General features: G+C 38.2%; 3 protein-coding genes across 4 annotated transcripts; 1 reads left to right on the top strand and 2 right to left on the bottom strand.

Moving 5' to 3' along the window:
• Positions 1-2,345: 2,345 nt before the first annotated feature.
• Positions 2,346-12,870, top strand: LOC145478344 (heparanase-like). 2 transcript variants are annotated; one of them, XM_081456333.1, is made up of 8 exons: positions 2,346-3,207; positions 5,170-5,344; positions 6,035-6,082; positions 6,862-7,062; positions 7,898-8,009; positions 8,246-8,358; positions 9,194-9,337; positions 11,173-12,870. In XM_081456333.1, exons 1-8 carry the CDS (start codon positions 2,661-2,663, stop codon positions 11,330-11,332), a joined length of 1,500 nt encoding a protein of 499 aa, XP_081312459.1. In that variant the 5' UTR covers positions 2,346-2,660; the 3' UTR covers positions 11,333-12,870. The 2 variants fall into 2 exon arrangements, with proteins under 2 accessions (XP_081312459.1, XP_081312460.1); XM_081456334.1 differs by lacking the exon at positions 5,170-5,344 and adding an exon at positions 5,392-5,563 and having other exon boundaries at positions 2,348-3,207.
• Positions 12,871-12,925: 55 nt separating this feature from the next.
• Positions 12,926-15,549, bottom strand: LOC145478348 (galanin receptor 2a-like). The gene is made up of 2 exons (XM_081456349.1): positions 15,400-15,549; positions 12,926-15,138 (listed from the first exon to the last, which is right to left on the bottom strand). Exon 2 carries the CDS (start codon positions 14,925-14,927, stop codon positions 13,878-13,880), a length of 1,050 nt encoding a protein of 349 aa, XP_081312475.1. The 5' UTR covers positions 14,928-15,138; positions 15,400-15,549; the 3' UTR covers positions 12,926-13,877.
• Positions 15,550-15,937: 388 nt separating this feature from the next.
• LOC145478354 (QRFP-like peptide receptor) lies at positions 15,938-21,308 on the bottom strand. The gene has a single exon (XM_081456358.1). It carries the CDS (start codon positions 20,897-20,899, stop codon positions 19,892-19,894), a length of 1,008 nt encoding a protein of 335 aa, XP_081312484.1. The 5' UTR covers positions 20,900-21,308; the 3' UTR covers positions 15,938-19,891.
• Between the last annotated feature and the right edge of the window lie 55 nt (positions 21,309-21,363).

Genomic DNA, 21,363 nt, shown 5'->3' with positions numbered 1-21,363 from the left:
TCTTCTGACTCCTCTATATCTCTTCGAATTCCTATTCAATACGTGCTGATGTAAAGCTGAAATGTCACTATAAAGGATGAAGAGCTTTCTTAATAGTTGTTATCTCCTTTGAGCCCTGAATTTCCACCGGAAGTAACTTGAATTTTAAACAACAAGTACACCCAGACACTCAAGTACAGAATGAAAACTTCGCCGAGTTGAGCTGGAATTTGAGCATCCAGATTCGATCTTCAGTGGCTTTATGAAGTGGTTTATACGAAGAGTTACCAGATGGAGCGATCAATTTAACGGAAACATCTCAAATTTTAAACAACATGCACATAAAGACACTCAAGTAGAGAATATTTCTTCTGTGGCTTTACGAATTCGAAGTGGGTTTATACGAGGAAATATCAAAATGGACAATTTAAACGCGGTCTTTAACTTCACACAGCCCTCCTGCCAAAGTTTTGAATTCGCTGGTGTTGAACGGCGTTAACTCAATGCAGTGATTAACGCAGGGCTGTTGGAAGAGTTACCTTTAAGAGATTATTGTCAGCAGAAGGACGCCTCGACCAAGTGAAATTTTTTAAGTCTTCAACATCCCTTTCAAATTTAAAAGCTTTTCATTGAAGACGTTTGACAATTCCTTGACAATCTCTTTTCATCCTTTGTTTATTTTGTCATGACGGTTAAAAAACTCCAATTTTTACCTTGCCGCCTAAAGCAAATACATTGGCAAACTTGACGTTTCTTGTTTCCGTGAAAAATGATGTAAGAAAATGAAACGGTCATTATGTGTGACTCTGAGTTTATAATTTGAGCCAGTGGCACTCGTGCAAATAAACTATCATTGAATTCGATGTTTTTACCTGGCGAATTTGTTTTCCCGGCGTAGCTATTTCGAGCTTTTTTGTCCAAATTACTGGAATAGTTAAAAGTGCAGACATTTTTGTTTAAATACAAAGGATTTAGAATAGATTTTTAAGATAATTTTAAATTCTTAATTTGAACCCTGTCTCTCTTTACGTCGGTTTACGGGTTGACCTAGACTGTGTAGTTTTTGAACGGTCGACCCACGATGAAAAGCCGGTAGCCTATTTTCTCATCGGTCACCGTATCGTGCCTTTTAAAAAATCATAGTTTAACGGCTTACCTTCTTATTTCTTGAAGACAGGTCCTTCGGCTTAATTACTTTTCAAACAAAATGCTTCGTGCAAATCTGACAAGTTTCAATTTCAGTGCAATTAGTCTATTAGTCAGGGATTTCATTTCATGATCATCAATCACGTCCTGTACTTGTGGTTCCTTAATTGTGCGAACATAAGTAGCGAAAATTGAGGGGTCATGCATCGGAGCGTGGGTGAATCGGGCCCCTTTTTTCCCTGCAATTAAATGCCCATTTTTAACTGAAGTTCATTGTCCTATTACATCTATATTCTATAACTATCATTAGACCCATCATGTTTCTGTCAGAACTGAATGGGTGAGGCAAGTTCTCGAGTAAACAATAATTGCAAATTTCAAATAGAGTAGATAACACCTAGAACCAAACAAAAAAGTTCAAATTCAATATCCAATTTTGCGCAAGGCTTTGTACTTTAATTTGACTTATTTTAAACATTGCCACTTACTCACATTGGCATCAAAGAATCTCGACATAATATCCAAAAAGCTTGTTGTAAAAAAAAAAATGCTGTTAAATCATATACAAATAGGTTCAGATGATCGTGTTTTGATCTCCTCGTGTGGTATATATATTTTTTGGAAAAATAAAATTTATGCTGGTATACTTGTAGAATATACGATTTACTGATAGCCACTATTGCATATGGCATATATCTGGTGACATTTAACTTCTAAGGGTTCATTTGAGTTTTAGTTGTTGTTATTGTTGAAGTTTTTTCTCTTTACATCCACTACAAAACGTTCCCAAACAATATATCAGCAACTTAACAAGAAAATTAACCAACACCCCAACTTGAAGACGAACACTTGTGCTGGTAAGAAAACAACTACTGAAGCTCCAATTAGCAGACAATGATGAGCAGATATTTTTATCATTCGTTATTCATCATTTAGTGGAGCTTCAGTGTAAGTTATGGAAAACACAGAAGTTCATCCCATTAATCAGTTGTCGAAGGTGCGAAGGAGTAGCGAGCTGCACCGATCAACAAAGGTTAGATTCAAAGCAGTCCTGGTGCAAGACCTGGAGAATGAAGAAAAGAGACTTCCTGTTTTCAAGACAAATGCCTTCGGATGATCTTGAATATCTTTTTTTACCGGATGAACCCTATGAAGTCATGAAGTCAGAACCGTGGCCGGAAACCTGATGGAAAGAGAAACGTTGTAGAAAACAGCAGCTATTAATTAAGACAACTTCATTGAATTGTCATACACTTCATGTAAATTAAACTCATTTTCAAAGACTCATCAGACTTGCCGTTTTTAAATGTGAACCAGTTGCTTGAGATTCCTGTACATAGGGGTTGGACTGGGGAGAACCTTAATTTACATGGAACGCCTAGCGAAAAACGCGCATGCATTATGCGCTAGAACCTGAGTCGTGCATGTCTTTACACGTTTTTGTTCACTGCACTGTCATTGACCCGAAACTGAAAGACAGCGGCGGGTATCAGCGACCTCAAGATACTACCAAGTGATATTTCGGAATTGTCAACATGGCTCCCCAAGTAAACATATTTGCGGGTTCATTAATCGTTTTGATGATGTTATTTTGTGGATATCCAGTACTCTTGCAATCCCATTACGTCGGTTTTAGCAAGGACAACTACGTCGCACAGAATGTTTCGATAAATTTGGATCGTTCCGTGTTTACCGTCAGTGAAAAGTTTCTCTCCGTTGCGATCGACTCTAACATTATGAGGCATCACTGGCCTCACGTGAATTTCACTTCCGAGAGATTGTTTAACCTTGCCAGGGGACTTTCTCCAGCATTTCTCCGCATTGGTGGAACGGCTGGGGATTTTCTGATCTATGATGATTCCCAAGGGCTCCAAAAGCCCAAGAATGTTAGTAATTTTACAATCACCCATCAAGATTTGGACAAGATTCACTTGTTATCCTCCAAAGCAGGTTGGGATGTCATGTTTGGGTTGAATGTGCTTCTAAGGACACAAGATGGCTCTTGGGATGCAAGCAACCCCAAAGAAATAATGCAATATGTTGCTGAACATGGCTATAATTTTGGATGGGAGCTTGGAAATGGTAAGAAATGCAAGTGGGCTACAGACAGTAGCAATGTGCTACAGACCCGGGGGAGGGGGGAACTACTCTGCAAATCTTTGGGTAGGGGTGAGCCACTGCAACACTGAGACCCCTTTCCTATTCTGGACCATGATCAGCTTGATTTTGCAACCCTATTCTAGACTAGGTATCAAAAATCCCTTCCATATGCCAGTCTAGCTATTTTTACATGAGGAAATTTTGTCACTATCGCACAGCCCTGTAGTCCAAAATCGTCACCTTCATGGATATAGTTGTATAATAATGCAATTGATTGTGAGTACTCGTGCAAATTGTGTTATTGAAAGTCTTTTGTTGGAAAAGGATTGCCCAAAAGTGTACATGATTATCGTTTCCTGACAATGAATTTTTTTTCGACAAAAATGAAAATACATTTACAGCCAGTGATTGTCAAAGGAAGGTATTATTTATCTTTTGATGAATTTGAATGTTAATACATATGCAAGTGTTATTCTTGAATGTACTTCCTTACGTGCAAATGAAGGTCATGTTCATTGGTGTTAATGAGAGTATATTGACCATAGTGAAACAAATTTGGACTCAAATGAATGGATATTTTCTGTAAATGAACAGCAAAAGGTGTAAACCGATATTAACATCTATACCCTTTCTGAGTTTCAATTTCTATTATAGAACTCTGCATTAAGAACCCTGTTCTGGATTAATTTTTTTGATACCTGATTTTAGCCCAAAACTGTCAGATCTCTATACCCTATCCCAGACTAAAAAAAACCATACCCTTCACAGCAGCACATACCCATATAGATCATGTATGAGATTACCCACTTCTCCTTTCTGGGGCTACAGTTAGCCTTAATAGCATTATGAGAAACCTGGATGTGCTTGGGTTAGCATGTTTACAGTTAACTCTAAAGAATGGTAATGTTAACACAGTATACATGCGTACAAACACTTAAAAACAGTCAGAACTCTGGTTTGTAGATGTTGCAAACCGGTACACAATAAAATGCACTTCACTATGGAACAAACTTCCTTTTCATTGTTAGAGTAACCCCCCATAAGTGACATGTGAAGCCTAGTTACATGTCGTTTGTTCCTCATGGCAGCTGGTCACTGACCACAAGAGGTCCAAATTTTTGAGCCCTTTTTAGTAACCTTAAAGAGACTTTCAGCCACAGTATTTACAGTATCATGCTGACCAAAGGAGGACTTGATCTGAGTTAAATAGTATAAGTGGACTTGGACATAAGTAAGAAATAATTTTAGTTGACAATTAGATTTATAATTTATTCCCTCTTGATGTTATTTAGGTGATAGTTAATGAGGTCAAAGGCTGAATCAACTGTTACTTCATAGAGAACGAGGGCAAATAATCTGATTGTTTACGTATAATTCTCACTGCAATTTCCTTTACATGACAATGATTTTCGATTATTAACATCAGCAAACCACCAATGTTCTCCTTTTAGACTTCTTAGGAATTTAAGTATCAATTTGTTTCTAAGTGTTCCTCCAAAACTTTGGAAAAACAAGTAAATGTCGCCATTTCATAGGCTACCTCCCGCCATTGCACACCAATGCCTGATAGTGTACATGTGCCGTAGCTTGCATCTTGTCAATCAGATTGCACTATTTGCATTAGTACATGAGTAGAATTTTAGGTTTGGTTAATTCAGTATTATCTCAACCTCATACTTATTTAATAATTATAATCTGCCAAAAATCCAAATGAAAATTTTCTAAACTTTCCTTAACTTTTAGTAAGTGAAAGAATGGACCCACATAGCAATATTTCACTCTTATTGTCTTTTTTTCACAGGGGTGGGGGCATAGTGTTACTGCACCTTTCAGTAATTTGCAAAGTTAAAAAAATGTGAGTCATTGAAAGGTGCTGTAAATGTACCATTCTATCTGTTTTACAGTGGGCAATACTTATTTTTGTTTGTTTTATTCTCCCTTTAGAACCAAACCATTTTATGGATCATTTTAATAAGTCAGTTTCTCCAGAGCAACTTGCTAAAGACTTTCAAACTTTAAGGTCTATTCTCCAAAGCAGTCCTCAGTTTGGACACTTTCTTGTTGGTCCTGATGTAACTAGAATTTTAAATCATCGCAAAGCTGCAACCTTCTTGGAGAGGTAATCCATAGCTAAATTCTACCTTTTCAATTTTCTTCTTTCTTCAGAACCAAATCTTTTTGTTGATTTCGGTAAGTCAGTTTCTCCAGAGGAACTTGCAGAAGACTTTCATACTTTAAGAGCAATTCTGCAGAGCAGCCCTCAATTTGGAAATTATCTTGTTGGCCCTGATGTAACAACAGTATCAAATCACTCCAAGTCAGCCAACTTTTTTGAGAGGTACAGTTTTTGTCAATTTAGGTTGATCGGCTTGATTCAAGTATTTTGTGTTTACGTGCATTGAGTTACAGTGTGTAATTGTATTTGACGTTGTCTCAGTGTTCAAGATTAGGGAAGGATCTCAAACCACCACCAGATTAGCTGCTTGACCATAATTTATGAAATTTCTCATGTGTTGGTGATTGAGGCTCATGAGTGTCCAGGTAGAATTCCTTATTGACACCTTATGTTCAAACTGTACATGTATCTGGCTTGCTGTAACATGAAACCAGTATATGTATTGATGTGAAGGACAGAGTGTAAAAGTGATTATAGAAACTGTAGGTGGAGTGATCCATATCGCTACAGCTTTTCAAGAACATTTTAGTGGTACAGTCTAGAAAACCCTATTGGTTAACTGAACATGCAATTACACAACATTACCAGTAATTACATACCAATTAAGTACATTTTTTTTTCTTTCCTGATTAGCTTTGTTTCACATGCCAAGGATGTCATAGATGCAGTAACATGGCACCAGTAAGTTTCATTTTTTCCAAGATCAGGGAAAAGCTGGGGAATTTAATAACTGTTCAGGGAAATTCCAAATCAGACAAGAGTCAAGGAATTTGCCACAAGTTTAACTCAGAGCAGTGTTGTTGATTAAATGGTCAATAAAAATTGTGTATTGTAAGTACTATTATTAGCATAAATGGCTGTTTTCCATTTGTATGGGTCAGAATTTTCACTTTTTGCAATGGGATGTGTTGTGAAGAATATCCTCAGGGACTCCAAGTCAGCCGCATTCACTTTTTTTGATAAGGTGTCCACTTGAACTCAGATAGAAGCTGAGAACATAATTTGTTCTTAAGGCCTTAAGACCAGATGGGGAAGTAGTTGGCTTGAAGTCTTGATGTAAAGATTAAGTACAAAAATATTCCTGTCTGACTCAACTTAACTCGATCAACAGACATTTTATTATACTGCTTTTTCATTTTATCATACCACTCTTTGTCAGAAAAGGTGTTGATGAATATTCTGAATTCTGCGCACCATTATTAAACTGGATATCATCATGGTCAGTGATGATGTGTAAGGCCAGCGATGACTTTTTCTAGACTGGCTTGTGTTAAACCTTTTTGCCCTGTGCTTGTCAGTAAGGTTGTTTATTGTAAATGATTGTACATGTACGATTGTATTACATCTTTCAAATACAGAAATGCTCATAGCTGCATTTATTGTAGATGCGCAGCGCCCCTAACTCGGAGGCTAGAACTTTAAATGGGTATACTTATAGTATACTATAAAACATTTTATAGGTATTATGTTGATGGACGAACCTGCACTGAGAAAGATTTTTACAGCCCAGATGTCCTGGACTATTTCCTGCATGAAGTGAATGCAGCCAATGCTATACTGTCTAAGGTAGACCCAGGCTGTTCTCGATGGTTGGGTGAGACTAGCAGTGCTTACGGAGGAGGTGCACCTGGATTGTCTGACAGATATGTTGCAGGCTTCATGTAAGTTGATCAGTAACGATTAAAATACACACTCAGTTACATGGGAGAATTGTAATTTTGTAGGGTGGCAACATAACGGGCTTCACCTTAAACATGAGATGTCCAACTACAAAAGTGTAGAAATTAACAAAAATAATAAAGTCTATACCAATCCGGAGGAGCCTGGACTGTTGGCAGTCTGTTTTTTTCTCGAAACGAGGCAGGACATTTCACACTATAAGGGATTGATGATTGGTCGTATCGCCCTTTTGTGTTGGTGTTCACGGCTAAACACTCGTCTGACCCTAAGAGAAAATACCTGCCGGCAGTCGAGAGCAGCCAAGTGGCATACATCAAAGACGCATGAAGAGAATATAGTACTTTTTCTACCCCTTCCCTCTTCTCTGCCTGGATGGGGTGCTAGTCCACTGCAGATGAACCCCGGCAATTTTTTCAGGTTGTCCCAACAGTTTGCCCATAACTTCCTGACCAGGGTGAAGAGACACGGCGTTAGAGTATAATGTATGGCCCACGAACAGAACATAATGACCCCAGTCAGGGTTTGAGCCCCTTGACCACTTGATCCAAACTACATCACGCTAACTATTAGGCCATTACGTCTCTCATAAGAAGAGCCAACCTCCCAAGCAGACGCTTTTTTGAGATCGTCACGTAATCTTCCTCCCCCACGTGAGGGAGGAAGATTGCGTGACGGGCCTATAGAGCGTCTGTGTATGAGGCTAAAGAAGAACTAGAGGATGCAGAAAATATCCTGAAGGTCAGGAACTAATTATGCTGACACTATTTCAATGAATGATTATTACTGAGTGATTTACTTTTTCGTTTTGTTTTGAAGGTGGCTGGACAAGTTAGGACTTGCAGCTCGGCTTAATCACGATGTTGTCATACGACAGACATTTGTGGCTGGAAATTATGCTTTACTAGATACTAATCTGGAGCCAAACCCAGTATGTACTTCGTTGACTTATAAAACTAGAGCTAGCAAATGAGTTACAAAAATTATATTGCCATTTTGTTAAACGAGAAAAGGCCTCAAGGGACTAGTTATTACACGTGGGTAGTCAACTGAAAACTTAAGCTACCATTATCAAGTGTTACATACAGCTGTAGCATTAGGTTCCGAACTGAGAAACTGATATTGTAACCGGAACGTACTGCAAAGTGTTGCTGATATTTCGTCTAGGACTACTGGCTTTCTTTGTTGTACAAGCGGCTTGTGGGAGTAAAAGTCTTGGATGTGAAAGGTGAAACAGAAGAGAACCGGACAACTCGAGTTTACGCCCATTGTTCAAGCAGGTATTGTACATGTATTGTATGTTTTGGTGGTTCTAAGGGAAGATACTCTTATCAAATACATTGCACTCTCTTAATAGAGCTTCAATTCAACCGAAAAAATATTACAATCCCACGTTGTTCGGTCCGGCTGGGACATAAGTCCATATGAGATGGTATATGGCCAACGAGGCGCATAGCGCCGAGTCGAGTTGGCTATAATCATCTCGTATCCAACAAGCACGAGTGGAATAATTGTTTTAAAGACACCCCCAAAAAATTTCGCGTACGCTTATCATATTTTTAGAGCATGGTATAATGGCTCATATAATTTATTTCTTTATTATTATAATAAATATAATAGCTCATATGACTCCAGATAAAGAAAAATACATCTAACTTTCTGAAAAGGTAATGACCATGCTAAAAGCTGAAAGCCGGTGTTTTGTTTAACTAGAAAGGGTTTGTTTTTTTACAATTGATTTACACATTTTATTTACAATACTAACATTACTTACAGTACAATAGCAACATTGCTTACAAGGCTAAAACTACTTACAATACTGACATTGCCTGCTAATTAACAATACCACACTGCTCTTACAATATACCGTAACATACTTACGTGCAATTATACTTACTTTACTTGCGATGTTATCATTACTAAATATTAACGTACAATAGTATTCAAACAAAAATATATGAAATAAATCCACTGTCGTTATTTCTATGCATAAATTGCATGTCTACTTGTAAGGTAAATAAGTTGCATATCAATGTAATATTTCGCATGGTGTACATGTAGATGAAGTGTAACAATTGACGTAGTGGATGATAAAAGCCTTTGAACCTTTTTCAGACATTACCCAATGGGTTCTATCACGCTTCTTGTTCTTAATACTCACCCACGTGATCCAGTTGTCCTAAAACTCAGTGACGACCTCAAAGGAAAAGATGTTGATGAATACCTTTTAACTCCGGAGAACGGTGACCTCACGTCAAAGTAAGTACAATGATGTAAATGGAATTGAAACGCAACTCGCTGAACTCAGTTGCGTGAGATGTATTACTAGATTAGTTAAAGGAGCTACGTCACGCTTTCCGGATCTTGCCTGATTTTTTCCAACTTCGTCGTTTGTATAATCCATGTTATCTTCTCCATCGTTAACCATCCTTCTTTATTTGTGGTTTATTATTATCTCTTTGTCGTTTTCCTATCTTAGTAAACTGCTGTTTTCAGGTTTCCTTCAATTTAAAGGTAATTTTGTACGTGGCCAAAATAACTCAAAATACTGTGACTGAGTTCCTTTAATATAAAAGCAAGTGCATCATGTTTGCCATTTTTACTGACCATAAAATGTACCATCTGTTGAAAGTTGTCGGTCGAGCTTCAAAGCTGATATTTGCATCTCACTATGACTGAGGTCAGTCCTCGGATCATATAAGAATCATTATGAATTATCCAGTTATTAACCTTCATTATTATATGGCAAGGTAGTCCTTAGGTTAATCCAAACTCCTGATTGGTTCTTTCTTGGTCGGGATTTTGCCGTACGGACCGTTGGTATAGAAACGGTCATCAGCCATGTATGTTTTTTTGTTTCGAAAGCTGAAAAATTCATTAGCAAACATGGCCGCCCGAGTGCCATTATAATAAACTACTTACTAACCTGCAGTAGCGTGCCCGAACCGTACTGTAGAACATTGACTTTCAGTTTGTTTTGTACGGACCTCTCGGCGCTCGGTCCGTACTGCCCCGACCTCACGCCCGATTCGTAAGAGGTTAAAGTAGCACTAGAGGTTCTAGTGAAGTATTAAATGAAATGTCCAAGGCTTTTAAAATAGCAGATTCTACTCGTATACTAATGCTAATACTACAAACTGATTGGCTGAGCCATCGTACACTATCAGCCATTAGTGTGTGATGACTTAACGTCGTCTATGAAATGGCGACGTTTTCTGGTTTTTCCGAATTTTCGGAGGAACGTTTAGAAACATATAGATAATTAAATTGCTAAAAAGACTCGAAAAAGGACCCTCGCGAGTTGTTGACGTTAAATTCTCGACATTGCTAAAGAAAATGATGCGCAAGTACTTATCTGCAAATTTTAAACGACAATTCAGTACGCGCGATTTTACATACTGGTAAACTGGAAGCCGTTTAATACAACGTAGAGAAATAAGTGGAAATTGTCATTTAATGGAAATGTCTGTTAGAATTCTACTTAAACAATTTGATTCTTCGTTCTCCATTTCTATGTGTTGATAGTTGATGAGGCCGAACGAATAATCTAATTGTTAATCAATGGCGTGCATCGCGTATCATACCAAACGTCTAGCGAGTTCTCTATTCACTGTCTATTGTATCACTTCCGCCGGCAAGCACTCTGAGAGATTTGGAGCACTGAAGAACCTTTAGAAACATGCCAAAAGATGGCTCATACTTAACGCTAAGTTTGATAAGTCGATAATGTGAGGCAGCGTGGCCGAGTGGTTAGGGCGCCGGAATTGAAATCCAGAGGTCGCGGGGGTTAAGTCCCCCTCTGATCATTATGCTGGAGTTGTTTCTTGGTAAACCCTCGTTTATCTCCGCGGTCATGCTTGTAAATAACCAACTGGTCTACCTACCGTCAGTTGGGATTTTTTTTTTTTTTCCTTTCAACTTAAGTGGCATGGCTGTGAACCAGCTAGCTGTAGCTAAGCGCATCCCACACTATAAACATTCAACATTTTTTTAACATAATGTTCTATGGGCATGGTTTAGACACAGTGACTTGTGGTGTTTCTCATTTTATCGTCAAAACGAAATCAAGACCTAAATCCTTGTTTTTATAACAGGACAGTCAGACTGAATGGAAAAGTCCTCAAACTAGTGGATGACCGCACCCTCCCAGACCTCGTGCCGAAGAGTGTGCCGGGATACGATCCTCTTATTCTGCCACCTCTGACATTTGGGTTTTATGTCATCCCAGAAGCCTCTGCGAGTGCTTGTGGTTAATCATAAAATCATCTCATTACTTAAAGATGTATTTTCGAAACATAACTAATGAAGTCTTTTTGTGGAGTGAAATGCAAATGTCCCAATTTAAAAAATAATAGCGTAAAAGCATTGACCTTTTTTGTACGTTTTGGTAAAAAAAAGAAATAAAGAAACAAAATGTCCAATTGTTAACGGCAGATAGGAATTTAACCCTGCTCTTTAGTGGCTTGAAAGACGCAGCTGTTTTATGTACATCATAGAAAACTGTGCATACTATTCTTTAATTGAATATATCTCCGCGTAAACAAGTCAGCATTAAAAATTATTTTCATTCATTTTTATCTACCGCTTTCTTTCAAGATGTCATTTAAACATAGTGTCGAAAAATTTCAACTAGCCCTTTCCCTAATTTTTACTTTCTCGTTTTACAGTTGTAGCTCTAATGAAGTCCGAAAACTACTTGATAAACTAGGAGTCAAGAAAGCGACAGGTGTAGATAATTTGCCATCCAAGATGCTTAAAAAATGGCGGCAGGTATTCTGGCACCATCTCTGGCATTCTTGTTCAATTAGTCTATTTCCTCTGGTATTGTTCCAACTGACTGGAAGCTAGCTAGAGTGACGCCAATTTTCAGAAAGGGCAAAAGACAAGACGTTTATAACTACCGGCCAATCTCGATTGTTCCTCCAATTTACGATCGATTTTACAAGTACCTTATGACAACGATCTTTTATCCAACTGTCATTCCGGCTTTAGACCACTTAATAGAACACTTACGTCCTTGCCTGAGGCTTCTAACAGTTGCTCTAGCTGTCAATATAGATGACAGTCTTATAAATAGTGTAATATTTATAGATTTAAAAAAGGCTTTCGACGTCATCATTGACCATAAGATTCTTAAAGCTCGAGTAAAGCTTTACTACGAATGTTCGTCGACGATATAAGCATCGGGATCGACGCCAATACTATCTGTCGTGGTCTAAACATGTTTATGAGATTGCTAAGGTTATCTCCTCTGGTATAGATTCACTTAAAAGGTTTAGGCCGTGCAAATGTGAAGATACAGCTATATTGCTATTATAGAGCTATTATTGCTGTTCTGTGTGGGACTACAAAATCGCCCAGTCTGATTACCATTCTAGTACTACCGCCCTGCGCGGGAAGCTAGGATGGCTAATCTCTATATCAGAAGGAAAAAAAAAATTGAAATTGATGTTTAAAACTATGAATGATCAGACTCCGGATTACTTGAAAGACCTTTTGTTTTTAAACACTTCAGATGGACAATGGGCGTAGAAACAATGGAAAACAAATTAGCTAAGCCCGAGCCCTGTACTTATTTGAAACGTTGTTTCTGCTACAGCGGGGCGCACTTGTTTGAAAAGCCTTCCAGCTAACGTCAGAGCCACTAGATCTTTTATAAACTGTAAAAATGAGATCAGCCACCTAAATATCCTCCTCGTTCTCCTTCACGGCAAGCATGTAAATATTTTTTGTTTGTTTGTTTGTTAATTTTTATTCTCCATCTCGTAACTGATTCTTTTACGGTAAATAAAGCTCAAACCTCAGAATGCTGCTTTTGAAAACACAACTACAAGTAAGGTAAATAAAAATATAATGAAAATAATAATTGAATTTATCATTCTAAGTGTTCAATGACAACTATTTATAACACGACTTGTGTCGTGGTCTTAAACGTGTAATAAACATTTATTTTAGTAGAAATATAAACGGTTATTGAAATCAGTTTTTCCTTGCCTTATTGAACGCCAGTTGGTTCGTTTCGTCGCGATTGAACACAAACCTTGCACGAATTTTTGTTTATCATCTTCGTTATCATGGGTACCATTCTGTAGTAATTACTGTTCCCTTATCTGCAGCATCTATATATCACAGCTGAGTTTTCGAGCCTTATAAGGGTATATAATTAGCTATGATTTGGCTGGCAAAACCTAATTTATGTATCAATACATCTACATATATTTTTGTTTCCTACACGTATGTGTTGATTTATTAGATTTGTGTTCGTTTTCTTCCAAATTTGTCAGTTCTAACTGGCACATAAATCCACCACACATCAGGAGTCGTATTAAATATGAATGGTTATCTTTTCTATTGCATTTGGCATTTGTTTTGTAGACAGGATGCTTCGAATTGAAAGAGAGACAAAAGGCATTATTCATGTCACTATCATGCAAATTAGAGTGATTTTAAAGCTAGATAGTTGGGTCGAGAATTGACAGTTAAGACGGAAAATACACATTTATTTTAACAGTTTAAATATACCGAAGGTTTAAATCCCGAATCCGAACTATTTATTTCTTTATCTTTTTGGTATTTACTCGCAGAACCAAAACATCGACACCTATCAAAAACTACTACTACTTTAACTCATAAAATAAACTATGATATTGAAGCACAGTCTTTGGTTATACGTGTTAACAACATACGTATGTGGAAGGTACATTTATCATAATTGCGAAATGTGAAGTTCTGGCAAAGGTTGTGATGGTCAATTTTATCATGATAAAAGTCGGAAATGAGAGCACATTTCAAGTTTTCTTTAGAAAGATAATCGATTTTTAATATTTTGTTGTGATATGACTTTGATTTCCCTGTGTGATCTCTTAGAGGTTGCGTGTGTTTGGTGCAATCCTAATGACCTCTGTGATCGTTCCAACGTCATTGCACTACTAGCATCTGATTCGACTCTGTTCCAGTAGGTGCACCTGAAAACTTTTCGCAGTTTAGACTTCAATTCTCCACCATAAAACCCGTAAAGTAACGGATCTACCGCGGTATTAAGGAAGATCAACAGTTGAGACGCTCTCCAGATAAGTCCAGGGGAGACCAAGTAAAAATAAAGTAATGTCCGTGTGATCATAAACGGGGACCAACATAACGCAAACGCTGTGGTTAATGCGACAAGTGTCCTCGCAACTTTTTTTTGTCGATTATTTGATGTCACAATAACCGAGTCGCTTATTGGTAAAACTCTCGTATGAAGCGCTCGAAAAATATTTCTCTGCGTAAGAATCATATACAGCAACGGAAGGACGAAGAAGAATATTGCGTGAAGGCTGTAGTATACTTGTCGGCCGGTAGTTCCCCATGTTGTATTGGCGCAAACAGTTCTACCGTCTTCGTTCGTTTCGACGCGATAAATGTGCGCCAAAGGTGAACAGATGGCTAAACAAGAAACCCAAATGACAACGATTTTCATGTATTCCCTATTTGGCCAGCTTCCTACTCTAGCACTGAAGGGATCTGTGATAGCCTTCAATCTTTGATAGCTTATAATCACCAGTGTAGTGATTGAAGTTGTGTAGCTTGTTTCGATGAGGAATCCTTGAAGTTTGCAAGTGGCGTCGCCTCCAACCCAGCGCCACAGAAAGCTGACAACGTTGAAAAGTGATAAAAAAGTAAACAAGAGATCCACAGACGCTAAATTTGTGACTAACCACATCAGAGGAAAATCATGGTTTCTCTTACGACTCTTGTAACAAGTAACCAAGACCCATATATTGCCAACGATAGATACAATGAAAACAGCGCTGTAAAATACGCAAAAGATAATAACCATAAGTGGAGAGATATTGTCGTCTGTTGTCATTGTCGATAATATATGTTGAATGACTGATTTTCCCTGTTTCAGTTGATTTTTGTACTTTGCTTCAAGATTTTCTTCATTGAGGTATTTGCCACTTGTGATTCGTTTTCTGTGTCAAGCCTTCGTTAAGATGTGAATCGAACTGTCTATTTCAGCGATCCAGTCTTCATATTCCAGCTTTAGTGTCTTTCTCTGCGTTGATCCCGTCTTTATTCTGCAACAAGACGAGTAAACAAGTGAGCAATTTTGCACGTCCGTAGAAAATCAGACTCGAGTACGGATTTATATCAAGGGGAAGCCAAGAAAAGAAAAAAAAGGAGTCGTAAATCACTTCGGGAATTTCCATTTAACATGTCACCTCATTTTTTCCGCTAATTGAAATTTCGGTCATTGTTTACTTGAATTTGGTATCAGCTGCAAATTGATTGAAAAGACGGCAAGAAAAACGATTTGTTTTTATAGTCTTTGTTCTTACCTCGAAAGAAAACTGTTACATACCGGCCCACGTAGGAGCTTTCTAGCACTCGCACGAAAAGCTAGTGACTAATGTTTGTAATTATGCCTTTGTTGTGCTGAATTTCTTTTCTTTTTTTAATTTTGTGCAGTCAGACCCCTCCCCCCACCCCCCGCCACTCCTCCCCGCTCCTCAATAAGAAACCCTGAATATGTAATGCTCGATTACGGCTGTTAACTTACTCAAAGCGCGCCAATAGCGAGTAACATCTCAGTGAGAAACGGCAGAGAAATTGTCAGTGTGTGATACAACTTCGTTTTTCAGACGCACTGTTTGGACCGCCATTTTGTCGACGTCCCTTAACCTTATGTGTTCTCTACTTTCCGCCCTTCTTCCTTTCCTTCCGCGCTACTTATATTTGAAATGCCGTGTTATCATATTTCAATCGATTTAACTGATTCCGTAATATCCAAAATAACCCAGACTGCAAGCTAAATAATTAAAGACCGTTCAGGGTTTTATGAATGAATAATTTAAATTGGCGTTGTATGTTTATATCTTCGTTGGAACTTTATTAATCGTGCAGATAACTATATAACTCTTAAGTTTACTGTTAAATTTTTTTTTCTTTTGTTTTCAAATCTTTGTGCGCAAGATGTCCCAATTTGTCTTTGGGCTCTTCACAATTGTTCTCATATTTCTTGAAGGGTTTTTTTTCCTTCAGCTTGTTTTGTTTTCGTTTACGTCTTATCTTTCCTCGGATTAAATGATCAACAACTTAACCGTATTTGCGGTGAACGTACGAATGCAATAACAGGTTTCTCCAATGAACCACTTTTCTCAAGCGTGTGGTAGAAAATAATAAAAATAACATAAGAAAAATCAATCGAGATTTCAGAGTTTGGAGTTCATCTCGTTGTCATTCAAGTGGGTCAAATTCGTGGTTTGACTTAAAATATAGAAGGTTTTATTTAAAAAAAAAATGTATAAAATCATTTAAGGCATTACCAGGTAGGGTAAAATTGTAATTAAATTTTGAAGTAGTAAATTATACTAGTGACGAAAGCTGACTACATTCTGTGATTGACCTTTTGTCTTCGTAATGAAAATCTATGTGCTGTTTCAACAATCTCAACGGCTTGAGTCTCAAAGAAATGGGATTTTTATTGTTTAAAACTAATGACAAAATGTATTTTACGTTTTATGGCACAGACTCTATTTTCGCAACAAGGGCGGCACAGTGTTTATTTGGAGGCAGGTGTTGTCACAACTGTACTTACAAACTTGAAGATTAATTGTAAACAAAAGCACTTAAAATAATTTACTTTCCTTGAAGCTTGAGGAAACTCGCAAACCACTGCTGGTAATTCAACTAAAGAGAATCACAGGTTGAAATTGGTCATTTTTGTTTTCTATTTAGGTTTGGACCTCACGTGCGACACGAGCATCGTAAAGATAAATACAAGCTTTCAAAAACGTAACTCCGTTGCAGTAGGTCGCTTTATGCCTTAGTGGAAACGTCTAGAAACTACTTAATTATGAGTGCCGTGGAGTTCGAAATAATAATACCTGTATACGCAATAATCATAAGAAAATGATGGATCAAGTTCTTATAATGATTATGTCTGCGCTTACAAATGTTTTCTTTTTTCGTGGTGGAAAAGTAAAAATGACATAATCATAATCATAAAACCAATGTTTTTGACTAATTTATGGATTTCGTGTGGGGTCTATTTGGAAATGGTGAGTTGAGTGGGACTGAGTGGGACAACAAGGGCTTTGCTTGGCTTTTCGCTTGTAGAAAAGACGTAATCATGATCATTGCTGCGAGCGTCGAGTAAAGCAGGATTGTTTCTCGACAGAACTATGGATAGTCGGTTACAGCAATTTAACAAACTGGTTTATTTCATTACTACTCAGTTTACAGCACTAAGCTTCATTACATTTTCAGAGCTTTCCTACGGACAAAACTCACGCTGTTATAGGTTAAGATACACCTTGAGATTCCAGAAACGTCTATGTAGAAATAATTAAATTGTGCATTATTACAATATATTAAGATTAGAACATTTCAGGAGAAATGGATCATTCCAGAAGGTTATAGTTCACGTTTAAGTGAGTTCGGGTCCAGAGTGTTCTTGGGTTCATTGAGACAGTTTTCTATATTTATGTATTTCGTGGTTATCCATCTGAAAATTGGAAGTTTTAACTTCAAAGGGACAACAAAGGTTTTGTCCGATTTTTCCTAGTAGAAAAGTAAATCTTAATGGCATAATCAAAATAATAAAGCCAATGTGTTCTGAGCAATTTATGAAGTTTGTTTCAAAATGGTGAATTTTATCTTCAAAGGGTCATCAAAGGTTTTGTCGGGTTTTTCCTAGTAGAAAAGTAAAATCTTAATCATGTAATCATAACAAAAGAGCCGATTTAATCCGAGTAATTTATGTGTTTTATTTGAAAATGTCGAGTGACAACAAGCCTGTAAGGATGTGGTTCTGCATGTAGCAGTGCTCACGATTATATACAGTCTGACCGTGTGAAAGTAATCGACAGAGGCATCTTTCAGCTAAGCAAACGAGGAAATCCACTGCAATCATTGGGCGCAAACTAGTAATCCAGCTATAATATCAATTCTATCTTAAATGAATCAAAGACAACACCTCTTTATGCTAACAGCTTTTCAATTCTAGCTACCAAGATATGTAGCCCAAACGTGCCTGAACTCCGTGCGTCTGCGTTACCCGGAAACACAACATCATTTCGATTCTCGTTGTTTTCTTTTGTCTTTTCCTCCCTGAGGGATGGTTCTCTCAGGCCCCAGTTATATGGTCTCGGGTACCCGAGACAACCCTTCCCCCGAGGCAACTTTAGCTAGCGTTTATATGTGAAAACGTAGTGTCTGTATGCCGGGTCACAGTTGACCCTGCATGATTATTCAAAACCCATATTGAATAATCAAATGTGCAAATATCCCTCTTTCGTCGAATTTCCCTCGGTCATTCGATCACAGTGGGTTTTGCCGAGTTCATTTTCACTTCTTTGATACGAATTTCTGCTTTAAATCCCCATCTAGGCATTACGTGACACTCGCCACGCTGAGAGTTGTCCCGGTCAGGCGAGCCAAAGCGTTTATATGAAAAAAAAAAATTTGACCCGCTCGCCAGGGTTACCCTACCTGCCGAGACGAGACAACTCGCCCACCCGAGTTGTCTTGCCCCCCGAGACGGGTTCGCGATCCTAATGTAAACGGTTGGTTAAATTTTGCAAAAAAATAAGCTAAAAGTTACCTCGGCCAGAGGGTTGTCTCGGGTACCCGAGAACATATTATATGGGGCCTCAGTCTTAAAATTTTGCTGCGGAGCACGCTGTGAAAAAAAGTGTGAGAAAAAACCGGAATCAGAGTTCAAAACCAAATTAGCAAAATAGTAAAGAAAACAAACTCCAAAACTAGGCGGCAATCTAAAAGTGAAACAAAATATTAAAATCCACATGAAGGTAAATAGGCCATTTCCGAGTTGGCTTTTGCCTCTGTGTCAGAACGAGTCTTCGTGCGAAAACGATTGATATGGAATTGTGTTTGAGGTTCATTTTCTTGTGAATCAAACTCTTTTTCATACGAAAGGTTTTGCACGAGGACCCGTTTTGAAATAGAGACACAAAAAATACGAAATCTGAAAAAAGCATTTAAACGTAAACTGTCAGACATAAATTCTATTTTATTGGTATTATTTATACACAGTTTAATTGAGCCATTCTCATTTATAGGTGATCAATTCTTTTGAGACATGCAGCTCGTTAAATGGCTAATTCTTTGGTAACGCTGAAGTGATTTTCTCATTTTAATTAACAACAGATAATTACTCAAGCTTCGCTGATTGTGAATGTTATAAGATATGGTTTCTCTTTGAACCTATCTTCAATCATGAACCCTGATTGGGGTTCACCAATACCAGCAGCAATACCAGAGTTGTTGCTCAGCTTTTGAAAGCTGAGCAACAACTCTGACAACGAAAACGCATTCACCTATTAGTAGTAATTTCAGAAAGCACCTAATCTGTCCACCGTCGTTCCTTTTTTCCTCTTATTTTTCTTTTTAAAGGCGAGCGACCCATTCCCACTTTTGCGCTCGTTCAATCCCACGAAGTTACTATTCGAGTTTGCTCGCGCCTTCGACGATCTTCGAGAAAACAGAAAGCCTGTTAACAGTAGACATCACCTCAAGTGGCGAATGGTTACTATCATTTTCATCTCCTTATAATATCTTCATCGGTTGCTAATATCGAAAAAAAGGGCCTAGTATTTTCAGCAACCATGACCGTGTATTCTCGGTATATAAATTGCATCTTCTTGTACTTAGGTACTCAAGACCGTGTCCGTGACCAGATTTTTAAACACGTGCACCTCGAAGTTCGTCCAAAATACTCTGCTACTCGTCGTATTTTAACTCTCTTCTCGTTGTTTGTAGTCAGATGCGTTCTTCCATGTTTGGTGATGTCTTGCCTCTTGTACTTGATCATTTGTCAACCAGTTCCAAGACATTTAAATCGTAAACTTGTTCTACATGTACGATGTCTGTTCTTTGCCTCTTTCGTTTTTCTCTGCCAAAAGTCTCCTTCCGTGTGGATGGTTGAAAATTCGTACACTTGAATAAACCCAGAAGATACCGTTTGAAATTTGCCCCGTAGATTCCGTACAGTATGGGATCTAAGGCCGTGTTCAAGAGAATTAAAAGTTGGGACGCCCTCCAGATGTAACCACCATCGGTGAGGTGAAAATACATCAGCGTTCGCACCACCACAAATGGTGACCAGCAAATTGCAAACGCCACCGTTAAGGCGGCTAAAATCCTCGCCACTTTGTGATGGCGTTGGACGGTGCACCCTGTTTCAAGGGAGTTTTGTGTTGGAAAGACGCCCGAGCGCAACGATAGAAAAATGTTCCACTGGGCATAAATCATGTAGATTAGAGGAAAGATGAAGAAACAAACTGCATGGATACTGTAATAAATCTGTCGTCCCATGTCTCCGAATTTGATGTTTGTGCAGAACACCGTACCACTGGCATCCACTTGAGCTTGATAGGCATATAGCAATGGCGAGGCGATAATGATGCTGCTTATCCACATGGCGATCAGCTTGCGATGCGCGCCTTCTGTGGTAATGAATCTTACACTGAAGGGCTCGACCACGGCCTGGAGGCGCTCGAAGCTTATAAGAACAAGAGTCATTATTGAAGTGGTGTAGCACGTTTCGATAACAAAACTTTGTGCTTTACAGGAGAATTGACCGCCAATCCAGGTCCATAAAAAGTTGATCAGATCCAATATGCTCAGGGTGGTAAATGCCAGGTCTGCAACAGCCAAGTTAGCGATGAACCATTTCAGCGAACATGGTGGTCTTTTTAATTTGAAACATAGACAAAGGACGAATGAGTTCCCCGCGATTGATAGCAAGAACACCAAGAAGTAAACACACGTGAATGTTGCAACTATTGCTATAGGAAACCCGTCACTTGTTGCCATAATTTTTCGCCCAATCTCTGATATCTGCTTTTCTTTCTTCCCAAGAACAGAAAATGATTACGTGCATTGAATTTTTAATCAGTCGGTCTGTCTATATCTTTATTTGTGGTTTTGGATGATTTCACTTTCGCAGAGTTGGTGATAAACTGCGGAAGAATCCCCCTTTCTCCAGCTATAAACAAAGAAAATATAAGTGGAATATCGTACAATTCGATGCCTGTCTTGCTAGCATAGATCAAGGACAACGTCGTAACGTTCCTGAAGTCACATCAACTGATTTCTTTTACCCTGAGGAGATCGAAGGTCTCGTTTATGCCACCGACAAGTCCAGTTTTAAAAGTTAATAAGCCTTTGTCTGTTTTTAGGTAAGTTTCGACCGTGCAGCTGGGTCCACAAATTCATAAAGAAAACGATAGTTCCTCGCTGAGTTTATTTTTAGACTGGATATATCATAATTATAATTA

The sequence above is a fragment of the Orbicella franksi genome, chromosome 2, assembly GCF_964199315.1.
Source record: "Orbicella franksi chromosome 2, jaOrbFran1.1, whole genome shotgun sequence".
NCBI classification, from domain to species: domain Eukaryota; kingdom Metazoa; phylum Cnidaria; class Anthozoa; order Scleractinia; family Merulinidae; genus Orbicella; species Orbicella franksi.
This window is presented reverse-complemented; position numbering and strand designations above follow the sequence as displayed.